Source organism: Panulirus ornatus, chromosome 52 (genome assembly GCF_036320965.1).
Source record: "Panulirus ornatus isolate Po-2019 chromosome 52, ASM3632096v1, whole genome shotgun sequence".
NCBI classification, from domain to species: domain Eukaryota; kingdom Metazoa; phylum Arthropoda; class Malacostraca; order Decapoda; family Palinuridae; genus Panulirus; species Panulirus ornatus.
This window is the reverse complement of record NC_092275.1, coordinates 11,576,247-11,589,943: the sequence shown is the minus strand read 5'-3', so window position 1 is coordinate 11,589,943 and position 13,697 is coordinate 11,576,247. Positions and strand designations below refer to the sequence as shown.

The window sequence follows — 13,697 nt, the reverse complement described above, 5'->3', positions numbered from 1 at the left end:
GTAACGCTCTTGCGGTAGCTGAAGCTGTGGGTTGCGCTCATGCAGTAGCTGAAGCTGTAAGGAACGCTCATGCAGTTGCAGAAGCTGTGGCTAGCGCTCATGCAGTAGCTGAAGTTGTGGGTAACGCTCGTGCAGTAGCTGAAGCTAAGGTTAGCACTCATACAGTAGCTGAAGCTGTGGGTAGCACTCGTGTAGTAGTTAAAGTTGTGGGTAATGCTCATTCAATAGCTGAAGCTGTGAGTAGCTGTCTTGCAGTAGTTGGACGCTGTTGGTAGCGCTCACACATAGCTGATGGTGTGATTAGCACACATGAAGTAGCTGAATCTGTGGGTAGTGTTCATGCTGTAGCTGAATCTATGGGTAGCGCTCATGCAATAGCTGAAGCGTGGGCAACGCATATGCAGTAGCTGAAGCTGTGGCTAGCGCACATGCAGTAGCTGAAGTTGTGGGTAATGCTCATGCAATAGCTGAAGCTGTGGGTAGCTCACATGCAGTAGGTGAGGTTGTGGGCAACGCTCATGGAGTAGCTGAATCTGTGGGCAGTGCTCATGCAGTAGCTGAATCTGTGGGCAGCGCACATGCAGTATTTGAAGCTGCGGGTAGCGCTCGTGCAGTAGCTGAAACTGTGGGTAGCGCTCATGCAGTAGCTGCAGCTGTTGGTAATGCTCATGTAGAAGGTGAAGCTGTGGGTAGCATTCATGCAGTAGCTGAAGCTGTGCGTAACGCTCATGAAGTGGCTTACAATGTGGGTAGCGCTCATGCAGTAGCTGAAGTTGCGTAGCGCTCATGCAGTAGCTTACAATGTTGGTAGCACTCATGCAGTAGCTGAAGCTTTGGGTTGCGCTCACGCAGTAGCTGAAGCTGTGAACTGTACCACCAGCTGAAATTGTGGGTAGCGCTTATGCATTAGCTGAACCTGTGGATAACGCTCATGTAGTAGCTGAAGCTGTGGGTAACGCTCCTGCAGTAGCTGAAGCTGTGGGTAGCGCTAATGCAGTAGTTGAAAAATGCTCATTCAGTAGCTGAAGCTTTGATTGGCACTTATAAAGTAGCTGAAGCTGTGGGGAATGCTCCTGAAGTAGGTGAAGCTTTGGGTAGCGCTCATGTAGTAACTGAAACTGTGGGTAACGTTCATGAAGCTGTGGGTAGCTCTCATGCAGTAGCTGAAGCTGAGGGCAGCTCTCATGCAGTAGCTGAAGCTGAGGGCAGCTCTCATGCAGTAGCTGAAGCTGTGGGTAATGATTAGGCAGCTGCTCGAACACTTGTTCTCATCTGTCGATGTTTGGTGGTACAGTTCATGGTAAAGAAGTTCATAAGGTTTTGGGTATGACTTCCAATGGTTTGACCTTGGACCCGACACCAAGAGGTACTTATGATACGTTTAAAAATAGACTTGACAGATACTTCAGTTTAAGTCCACAACTGGCTACTTGCTCCTCCTTAAGTACAAAGGTTACAGGTATTTCTCCTTAATTATATATTTGCTGGTCCAGTCTAATCATACTAATATCAGTATTCAATCTTTTCCCACCATCACAAACAACCTCGAAAGGAGTCAACGATCCTTTCGAGGTTAGTAGTCTTCCATCTAACCATCTTTGAATATAATCTAAACTGACATGTGCGTACATTATCACATGGGAGAGGAGGTATATATTTTAAAAGTAATTCTTACAACAACAGCAGCCTAGTCATTAAGGTAAAACCTAGCAACACCATTTTCTGATTCTCTCCCAACTCTATCCGATCAATCTCTCCTCTAACCCCCACAGATGGCTCTACCCTGTCCTCTAATCCCACAGATGGCCGGGTCACCCTAGCCGCTCTACCCTATCCTCTAAACCACTGGTGCCCGGGCAACCCCTGCCGCTCTCCCTACCCCCTAACCCCACTGGTGGCTGGGCAATCCCTGCCACTCTATCCTACCTCCTAACCCCACGGGTGGCCGTACAACCCCTGCCACTTTATCCTACCTCCAAACACCACTGGTGGCTGGACAACCTCTGCCGCTCTTCCCTACCCCCTAACCCCACTGGTGGCTGGGCAACCCCTGCCGCTCTTCCCTCCCTAACCCCTAATCCCACTGGTGGCCGTGCAACTCCTGCCGTTCCTCCCTACCCCCTAACTCCACTGGTGGCCGGGCAACCCATACCGCTTTATCCTACCCCCTAACCCCACTAGTGGCTGGGAAACCCTGCCGCTCTATCTTCCTCCTAATCCAACTGGTGGCCGGGCAACCCTACCCCCTAACCCCAATGGTAGCTGGGAAACCCTTACCTCTGTATCCTACCCCCTAACCCCACTGATGGCCAAGCAAACCCTGCCGCTCTATCCTACCCCCTAACTCCACTGGTGGCCGAGCAACCCCTGCCACTCTGCCCTACCCCCTAACCCCACTGGTGGCCCAGCAACCCGTCAGTCAGTTGAGAGCGTGTGGTGTGAGGACACGCAGTCATCTCAGGCAGTTGGAAGCCTGTTTCATGAAGCACCACCGATACTTACATCTACTGGTAAGTAAATATCTTTTGAATCCAACATTAGTTATAGAATTGATGACAGCGAAGAATAACTAATCCATTTTTACCGTATGCCCCACTGTTGCTCCTCTTTCATAAATCAGTGATTATCATAACTAGCCATGAAAGTGTAGCGTATTACGGTGTTAAATGAAACTAGGGGAAACAGTTGCAGTGTATGAAGCCCCTATTTCAAGCTAAGCAAAGAATAATGGGATGGTACGAGAAGATCATGTTAGTAAGAAACAAAGGTAATCATATTTATGATAGTTTCTCTGATAAGTTCAGCATCTGCCCGCTCACAGCTTGCGGTTCATGTTCGCCTTATGCTTATAGCACACGCTAAGGATGCACTTTTGTTTGTAAATTAAGAGATCAAACGAATGGGCGATTATTTCATGGGAGCTTACTTCTAAAACAATCAATTAACTATATGATCTTTTGTTGAGATATGAAAGGGTCAGTATAGCAGCGCAAAAGATTAGTAAAGGCTGAAGTGGTATAGTTGTGTATGTTGTTCATGATTTCCCTTTTTTTCCAAAGTGCAAAATTCGTTGGGAAGATAATCTATGTGTGTGTTAATAGAAAAGACAAATAATGGAGACAGAGATATTGAGAATGCAACCACAGAGATTCACGGTATGGCGAAGGAAAGGGTTAGGTGTACAGTGAGGTCATACACAGGAGAGAGAGAGAGAGAGAGAGAGAGAGAGAGAGAGAGAGAGAGAGAGAGAGAGAGAGAGAGAGAGAGAGAGAGAGAGAGAGAGTCTCAAGGGTTCAGAGTTATCACTGGTATGGAGATATTGTAGTGGCTTGTGAGAGTTGGGGATAGCGGCTAAGATGGTACAGGAGCAGAAGAAAGAGGGTGGAGAAGGGCAAAGAGGGAGACATCTTGAGAACACCGACGTAAAGATAACAACATAAAACAAAATAGTGGAAAGGTGGTCTCTAGAAAGTTTATATGAAAAATCTAAGGATTCACATGGATGGACACTACGGGAGGTTTAAGTGTAAAAGCAAGAGCTGGTCTAAGAGAGAACGCAAGTGTGTATAGGAAGAGAGGTCATGAGGGACTTGGAGAAATGGTAGCAGTGGAAATGTCATCAAAAAACACGTGGGAAGAAAAAGTTATGATATGGATGGAAGAGGAGGTTCATAGGAATGGTCGGTTGTCGAAATGATGTGGGTATCCTGATAATAAAGTATAGTAATGTAATGTGTAAGGTTGTAGTTGAGGGCATCCTGATACTGAAGTATGGAACTGTAATGTGTAAGGTTATAGTTGTGGGCATCCTGGGACTGAAGTATAGAACTGTAATGTGTAAGGTTATAGTTGTGGGCATCCTGATACCAAGGCAGGGTAATGTAATGTGTAAGGTCGTAGTTGTGGGCATCCTGATGCTAAAGTATGGGAATATAACGTGTATTGTCGTAGCTGTGGGCATCCTGATAATGAAGCATGGGGCTGTAATGTGTAAAGTTGTAGTTGTGGGCATCCTGATACGGAACGTAATGTGTAAGGTCGTAGTTGTGGGCATTCTGATACTGAAGTATGGAAGAGTAAGGTGCAAGGTCGTAGTTGTGGACATCCTGATAATGAAGTATGGAAATATAAAGCGAAACTGTCGTAGTTGTAGGCATCCTGATAATGAAGCATGAAACTGTAATATGTAAAGTTGTAGTTGCGGGCATCCTGATACCGAAGTATGGAAATGTAATGTGTAAGGTCGTAGTTGTGTGCATCCTGATACTGAAGTATGGGAATGTAATGCGTAAGGTCGTAGCTGTCGGCATCTTGACACTGAAGTCTGGTAATGTATTGTGTAATGTCGTAGTTGTGGGCATCCTCATACTGAAGTATGGGAATGTAATGTGTAAAGTTGTAGTTGTGGGCATTCTGATACTGAAGTATGGAAATGCAATGTGTAAGGTCGTAGTTGTGGGCATTCAGATACTGAAATATGGGAATGTAATGTGTATGGTCGTAGTTGTGGGCATCCTGATACTGAAGTATGGAAATGTGATGTGTAAAGTTGCAGTTGTGGACATCCTGATACTGAAGTATGGAAAGGTAATATGTAAGGTCGTAGTTGTGGGCATACTGATAATGAAGTATGGGAATGTAATGTGTAAAGTTATAGTTGTGGGTACCGTGATACTGAAATATGGAAATGTAACGTGTAAGGTCGTAGTTGTGGGCATCCTGATACTTATGAATGGGAATTTAATGTCAGGTCGTAATTGTGGGTATCATGAAACTGAAGTTTGGGACTGGAATGTGAGGTCGTAGTTAAGGGCATCCTGATACTGTGGTATAGGACTGTAATGTGTAAGAAAGTAAAAGTATACATCCTGATACTGAAGTTGGAAATGTAAAGTGTGAGGTCGTAGTTGTGGATATCCTGATACCGAAGTTGGAAATGTAAAGTGTGAGGTCGTAGTTGTGGACGTCCTGATACAGAAGTATGGAAATGTTATGAGCCAAGTCATAGTTGTCGGCATCCTGATACTGAAGTAAGGGACAGTAAGGTGTAAGGTGGTAGTTGTGGGCATCCTTATACTAAAATTTGGGACTGTAATGTGTAAGGCAGTAATTTTGGGCATCCTGATACTGAAGTATGGGACTGTAAAGTGTAAGGTCGTAGTTATGTGAATCCTGATGCTAAAGTATGGGAAGCAATATATAATGTAGTATTTGTGGGCACCCTGATACTGAGGTAAGGGAATATAATGTGTCAGGTCTTACATATGGGCATCCTGATACTGAAGCATGAGACTGTAATATGTAAAGTCGTAGTTATGCGCATCCTGATACTGAAGTATGGGAATGTGATGTGTAATGTTGTAGTTGTGGGCATCCTGATACTAAAGTATGGGAATGTAATATGTAAGGTATGGTTGTGAGCATCCTGATACTGAAGTATGGGACTGCACTGTGCAAGGTCGCAGTTGCACCCATCCTGAAATGAAGTGCGGGAATGTAATGCGAAACATAGTAGTAATTGCGGGCATCCTGATACTGAAATATGGGACTGTAATGTGTAAGGTCGTAGTTGTGGGCATCCTGATACTGAAGTATTGGTGTGTCATGTGTAAAGTCGTAGTTGTGGGTATCCTGACACTGAAGTTGGAAATGTAATGTGTGAGGTCGTAGTTGTGGAATTCCTAATACTGAAGCATGAAAATATGATGTGTGACGTGTTAGTTGTGGGCATCCTGATACTGAAGTAGGGGCCTGTAATGTGTAAGGTTGAAGTTGTAGGCATCCTGATACCAAAGCATGGGAATTTAATGTATAAAGTTGTACTTTTGGGCATCCTGATATTGAAGTTGGAAAAGTAAAATGTGAGGTCGTAGTTGTGAGCATCCTGATACTGGAGTAAGGAGAATTAATGTGTAGGGTTGTAGCTGTGGGCATCCTGATACTGAAGTATGTATCTGTAATGTGTAAGGTCGAAGTTGTGCGCATCTTGATAATGAAGTATAGAAATGTAATGTGTAAGGTCGTAGTTGTCTGCATCCTGATACTGAAGTATGGAACTGTAACGTGTAAGGTAGTAGTTGTGGGCATCCTGATACTAAATTATGGGACTGTAATGTGTCATGTAGTTCTGGGCATCCTGATACTAAAGTATGGGAATATAATGTATAAGGTCGTGGTTGTGTGCATCCTGATACCGCAGTATGAGGCTGTAGTGTGACTGATCGTAGTTGTGGGCATCCTGATACTGAAGTATGCTACAGTATTGTGTCAAGACGTAGTTTTGGGCGTCCTTATACTGAAGTATGGGACTTTAATGTGTAAGTTCGATGCTGTGGGCATCCTGATACAGAAGTATGGGACTTTAATATATGAGGTTGTTGTTGAGCGCATCGTGATACTGAAATATGGGAATATAATGTATCAGTTCGTAGTTGTGGGCATAATGATACTAAAGAATGGTACTGTAATGTGTAGAGCAGTAGTTTTGGGCATCCTGATACTGAAGTATGGGACTATAATGAGTAAGGACGATGTAGTGGGAATCCTGATACTGAAGAATGGGACTGTAATATATCAGTTCGGAGGTATGGGCATCCTGATACTGAAGTATGGGACTGAAATGTATAAGATCGTTGTTGTTGGCATCCTGATACTGAGGTATGGAAATGTAATGTGTCAGGTCGTAGTTTTGGCCATCCTGATGCTGAAGATGGAAATGTAATGTGTTAGGTTGTAGCTGTGGTCGTCCTGATTCTGGAGTATGGAAATGTAATTTGTAAGGTCGTAGTTGTAGGTATTTTGATACTGAGGTATTGGAATATAATGTGCAAGGCCGCAGTTGTGGGCATCTTGATACTGACGTATGGGACTGTAACATGTAAGATCGTATTTGTGGGCATCTTGATACTGTAGTATGGGACTGTAATGTGTAATGTTGTAAATCTATGCATCCTGATACTGAAGATAGAAATGTAAAATGTGAGGCTGTAGTAGTGGGTATCCTGATAATGAAGTGTGGGAATGTAATGTGTAAGCTCGAAACTTTGGGGATGATGATACTGAGGTATGGGCCTGTAATGCGTAAGTTCGTGGTTGTGGGTATCCTGATACTGATGTATGGGACTGTAATGCGTAAGGTCATATTAACGTTCATATTGATACTGAAGTATGAAAAAGCAATGTGGAGAGTTGTAGTTGTGGGCATCCTAACAATGAAGTATGGGACTGTAACGTGTAAGGTCATAGTTGTGCGCATCCTGCTACTGGAGTTTGGAAATGTAATTTAAAACATAGTAGTAGTTGTGGGCATTCTGATATTGAAGGATGGAATCATAATGAGTTAAGTCGTAGTTGTAGGCATCCTGATACTGATGCATGGCATTGTAATGTGTAATTCCGCAGTTGTGTGCATCCTGATACTGAAGTATGGGACTGTAATGTGCAAGGTCGTAGCTGTGGGCATACTGATACTGAAGTATGGGAATGTAACGTGTGACGTCGTAGTCGTGGGCATACTGATACTGAAGTATGGGACTATAATATGTAATCGTAGTTGTGGGCGCCCTGATACTAAGGTATGGAAATGAGATATATGGAGTCGTAGTTTTGGGCAAACTCATACTGAAGCATGGGGCTATAACTTATAAGGTCGTAGCTGTGATCATCCTGATACTAAAGTATGGGAATGTAGTATGTGATGTCGTAGTTGTGGGCATCCTGATACGGAAGTATGAGAAATTAATGTGTCTGGTCATAGTTTTGGGCATCCTGATACTGAAGTATGGGACTGTAATTTGTAAGGTCGTAGTTGTGGGCATCCACATAATGAAAAATGGGACAATTGCATAAGGTCGTAGTTTTGGGCATCTTGATACTGAAGTACTGGAATGTAACGTATAAGGTCGTAGTTGTGGGCATCCTGATCGTGAAGTATAGGATTGTAATGTGCAAAGTCGTAGTTGTGGGCATCCTGATACTGAAGTATGGTAACATATGTGTAAGGTCGTAGTTGTGGGCATCCTGATACTGAAGTGTGGGATTGTAATGGGTAATATCTTAGCTGTGGTCATCCTGATACTGAAGTTGGAAATGTAATGTATGAGGTTGTAGTTGTGGGCATCCTGATACTGAAGTATGGGAATATATTGTGTAAGGTCGTAGTTGTGGGCATCCTGATACTGAAGTATGGGGCCTTAAAGTGTCAGGTCGTAGTTCTGGGTATCGTGATACTATTGTATGGGACTGTAATGTGTCAGACGGTAGTTGTGGGCATCCTGATACAGAAGTATGGGACTATATCGTTTAAGGTTGTAATTATGGGCATCCTCATACTGTACTTTGAAAGGTAAAGTGTGAGGTCGTAATTGTGTGCATAATGATACGGAAGTGTGGTAATGTAATGTATAAGATCATAGTTGTGGGCATCCTGATACTGAAGTATGGAGATGTAATGTGAAACATATTAGTAGTTGTGGGCATCCTGATACTGAAGTATGGAGATGTAATGTGAAACATATTAGTAGTTGTGGGCATCCTGATACTGAAGTATGGAACTGTAATGTGTAAGGTCGTAGTTGTAGACATCCTGATACTGAAGTATGGGACCGTAATGTATAAGGTCGTACTTGTGGGCATCGTGATACTAAAGTATGGAAATGTAATGTGAAACACAGAAGTAGTTGGGGACATTCTGATTCTGAAGTATGGAACTGTAGTGTGTAAGGTCGTATTGTGGGCATGCTGATACTGAAGTATGGGACTGTAATGTGTAAAGTCGTAGTTGTGGGCATCGTGATACTGAAGTATGGGAATGTAACGTGTAAAGTCGTAGCAGTGGGCATCCTGACACTTAAGTATGGGACTGTTAGGTCGTAGTTGTGGGCATCCTGATAGTAAAGTATGGGAATGTAATGTACAAAGTTGTAGTTTTGGGCATCCTGATACTGAAGTTCGAAATGTAAAGTGTGAGGCTTGTAGTTATGGACATCCTGGCACTGAAGTTGGAAATGTAATATATGATCCAATTGTTCGGAGCATCCAGTTACTGAAGTATGGAAATGTGATGTGTAAGATCGTAGTTGTGGGTATCCTGAACTGAAGTACGGGAATGTAATGCGTAAGGTCGTAGTTGTGGGCATCCTGATACTGAGATTGGAAATGTAATGTGAGGTTGCAGTTGTGGGCATCCTGATTCTGAAGTATGGAAATGTAATGTGTAGGAACGTAGTTGCGGGCTTCCTGATACTGAAGCATGGTACTGTTATATGTAAGATCGCAGTTGTGGGCATCCTGATACTGAAGTATGAGACTGTAATATGTAACGTCGTAGCTGTGGACATCCGGATACTAAAGTATGGGACCGTAATGTGTAAGTTTGTAGTTCAAGGCATCCTTATACTAGAGTATGGGAATGTAATGTGTAAGGTCGCACTTGTAGGCATCCTGATACTGAAGTATGTAACTGTAATGTATAAGGTCGTAGTTGTTGGCATCCTGATTATGAAGTATGGGACTGTAATGTATAAGGTCGTAGTTCTGTGCATCCTGATACTGAAATATGGGACTGTAATGTGTAAAGTCGTAGTTAGTGGAGTCCTGATATTGATGTATGGGAATGTAATGGGTAAAGTTGTAGTTGTGGGCATCCTGATACTGAAGTATAAGAATGTAATATGTAAGGTCGTAGTAGTGGGCATCTTGAAATTTAAGTATGGGACTGTAATGTGTAAGGTCGTGGTTTGGGGCATCCAGATAATGAAGTATGGAAATTTAATGTGTAAGGTAGTAGTTGTGGGCATCCTGATATTGAATTATGAGACTGTAATGTGAATGTCGTAGTTTTGTGCATCCTGATACTGAAGCCGGAAATGTAATGTGTGAGGTCGTTTTTGTGTGCATCCTTATACTGAAGCATGGGAATGTAATGTGTAAGGTCGTAGTTTTGTGCATCCTGATACTGAAGTATGGGACTGTAATGTTTAAGGACGTAGTTGTGAACCTTCTGATCCTTATGTATGGGACTCGAATGTGTAAGGTCGTAATTGTGAACATCCTGATACTGAAGTATATAGAAGTTAGCAAAGAAATCATTTTATAGAGTAGAATCTTTTAATGATAAATGTACTTTACTTCCCATGTTGCTTGAATCATTAACGTAAATGTTGCCTTCAGCAACAATGATACTATAAAGAATATCTTAATCAGGAACTCACCAGAGAATTCTCCTGAATGCATCTATAAAGTGCCATGTAGAAATTGTGATAAGTCTTACGTTGGGCAGACTGGTAAGGATCTTTCCGTTAGACTTAAGCAACGTAAATATAGTATAAGAACAGGACATGAATCAAATGCCTTCTTTAATCACGTTAAAAACTATGATCATTGTATTGACTGGAGTAATGCCATCTAAGTTATTAACTCTAACTCCAGTACTACGAGAAATATCACTGAATCTTCAATTATTAAATACACAAAGAATTGTAACCTTAATATGAGTGAAGGTCTATACAAATTGGATAACTTTGTTGTTGATAAAATTTGTAAACAATTCCCCTTCGTGTCCACATATTAAGTTTATGATACGCTCGTTGTCTGTCTTGGAAAATCACTTGCTCACCAAATGGTGTCCTAGCTACGTCTCTTCGTTGTATATCAACTGACTTATATTTCTTTCTTGTATCTCTCCTAATGATGTGATTATTATACGAAAGTGCACTTGGAAACTTATCGTGTTTTATTTTCCCCGTGAACTCATAGAAATATATATATATATATATATATATATATATATATATATATATATATATATATATATATATATATATATATATATATATATTACTTTGTCGCTGTCTCCCGCGTTAGCGAGGTAACGCAAGGAAGCAGACGAAAGAATGGCCCAACGCACAAACATACACATGTATATACATACACGTCCACACACGCAAATATACATACCTATACATCTCAACGTATACATATATATACACACACAGACATATACATATATACACATATACATGATTCATACTGTCTGCCTTTATTCATTCCCATCGCCGCCCCGCCAAACATGAAATAACAGCCCCCTCCCCCTCATGTGTGCGAAGTAGCGCTAGGAAAAGACAACAAAGGCCACATTCGTTCACACTCAGTCTCTAGCTGTCATGTAATAATGCACCGAAACCAAAGCTCCCTTTCCACATCCAGGCCCCACAGAACTTTCCGTGGTTTACCCCAGACGCTTCACATGCCCTGGTTCAAGCCATTGACAGAACGTCGACCCGGTATACCACATCGTTCCAATTCACACTATTCCTTGCACGTCTTTCACCCTCCTGCAAGTTCAGGCCCCGATCACTCAAAATCTTTTTCACTCCATCTTTCCACCTCCAATTTAGTCTCCCACTTCTCCTCGTTCCCTCCACCTCTGACGCATATATCCTCTTGGTCAATCTTTCCTCATTCATTCTCTCCATGTGACCAAACCATTCCAAAACACCCTCTTCTGCTCTCTCAACCAAACACTTTTTATTACCACACATCTCTCTTACCCTATTATTACTTACTCGATCAAACCACCTCACACCACATATTGTCCTCAGACATCTCATTTCCAACACATCCACCCTCCTCCGCACAACTCTATCCATAGCCCACGCCTCGTAGCCATATAACATTGTTGGAACCACTATTCCTTTAAACATACCCATTTTCGCTTTCCGAGATAATGTTCTCGACTTCCACACATTCAACTCTCCCAAAATTTTCGCCCCCTTCCCCTCCCTATGATTCACTTCGGCTTCCATGGTTCCATCCGCTGCTAAATCCACTCCCAGATATCTAAAACACTTCACTTCCTCCAGTTTTCTCCATTCAAACTAACCTCCCAGTTCACTTGACCCTCAACCCTACTGTACCTAATAACCTTGCTCTTATTCACATTTACTCTAAGCTTTCTTTTTTCACACACTTTACCAAACTCAGTCACCAGCTTCTGCAGTTTCTCACATGAATCAGCAAACAGCGCTGTATCATCAGCGAACAACTGACTCACTTCCCAAGCTCTCTCATCCACAACAGACTGCATACTTGCCCCTCTTTCCAAAACTATTGCTTTCACTTTCCTAAAAACCCCATCTATAAACAAATTAAACAACCATGGAGGCATCACACACCCCTACCGCAAACTTACATTCACTGAAAACCAATCACTTTCCTCTCTTCCTACACATACACATGCCTTACATCCTCGATAAAAACTTTTCACTACTTCTAATAACTTGCCTCCCACGCCATACATTCTTAATATCTTCCAGAGAGCATCTCTATCAACTCTACCATAAGCCTTCTCCAGATCCATAAATGCTACATACAAATCCGTAAGCTTTTCTAAGTATTTCTCACACACATTCTTCAAAGTAAACACCTGATCCACACATCCTCTACCACTTCTGAAACCACACTGCTCTTCCCAAACCTGATGCTCTGTACATGCCTTCACACTCTCAGTCAATACCCTCCCATATAATTTCCCAGGAATACTCAACAAACTTATATCTCTATAATTTGAGCACTCACTTTTATCCCCTTTCCCTTTGTACAATGGCACTATGCAAGTATTCCGCCAATCCTGAGGCATCTCACCATGAGTCATTATCATCATTATTATCATTTTGCTTTGTCGCTGTCTCCCGCGTTAGCGAGGTACCGCAAGGAAACAGACGAAAGAATGCCCCAACCCACCTACATACACATGTATATACATACACGTCCACACACGCAAATATACATACCTATACATCTCAATGTATACATATATACACACACACAGACATATACATATATACACATGTACATAATTCATACTGTCTGCCTTTATTCATTCCCATCGCCATCTCGCCACACATGAAATAACAACCCCCTCCCCCCTCATGTGTGCGAGGTAGCGCTAGAAAAGACAACAAAGGCCACATTCGTTCACACTCAGGCTCTAGCTGACATGTAATCATGCACCGAAACCAAAGCTCCCTTTCCACATCCAGGCCCCACAGAACTTTCCATGGTTTACTCCAGACGCTTCACATGCCCTGGTTCAATCCATTGACAGCACGTCGATCCCGGTATACCATATCGTTCCAATTCACTCTATTCCTTGCACGCCTTTCACCCTCCTACATGCTCAGGCCCCGATCACTCAAAATCTTTTTCACTCCATCTTTCCACCTGCAATTTGGTCTCCCACTTCTCCTCGTTCCCTCCACCTCTGACACATATATCCTCTATGTCAATCTTTCCTCACTCATTCTCTCCATGTGACCAAACCATTCCAAAACACCCTCTTCTGCTCTCTCAACCACACTCATTTTATTACCACAGATCTCCCTTACCCTTACATTACTTACTCAATCAAACCACCTCACACCACATATTGTCCTCAAACATCTCATTTCCAGCACATCCACCCCCCTCCGCACAGCTCTATCCATAGCCCACGCCTCGCAACCATACAGCATTGTTGGAACCACTATTCCTTCAAACATACCCATTTTTGCTTTCCGAGATAATGTTCTCGACTTCAACACATTCTTCAACGCTCCCAGAATTTTCGCCCCCTCCCCCACCCTATGATTCACTTCGGCTTCCATGGTTCCATCCGCTGCCAAATCCACTTCCAGATATCTAAAACACTTCACTTCCTC

The 13,697-nt window shown here is 42.7% G+C and overlaps 1 protein-coding gene across 1 annotated transcript in view; it reads left to right on the top strand.

Annotated features, from left to right (window-relative positions):
• Window positions 1-2,446: 2,446 nt before the first annotated feature.
• Window positions 2,447-13,697, top strand: part of LOC139764987 (aminopeptidase N-like) — a 201,806-nt gene continuing 190,555 nt past the window's right edge. Inside the window, exon 1 of the mRNA XM_071692040.1 lies at window positions 2,447-2,510. Coding sequence (XP_071548141.1) covers window positions 2,481-2,510 — 30 coding nt within the window. The 5' untranslated portion in view covers window positions 2,447-2,480. The remainder of the gene's footprint in view (window positions 2,511-13,697) is intronic.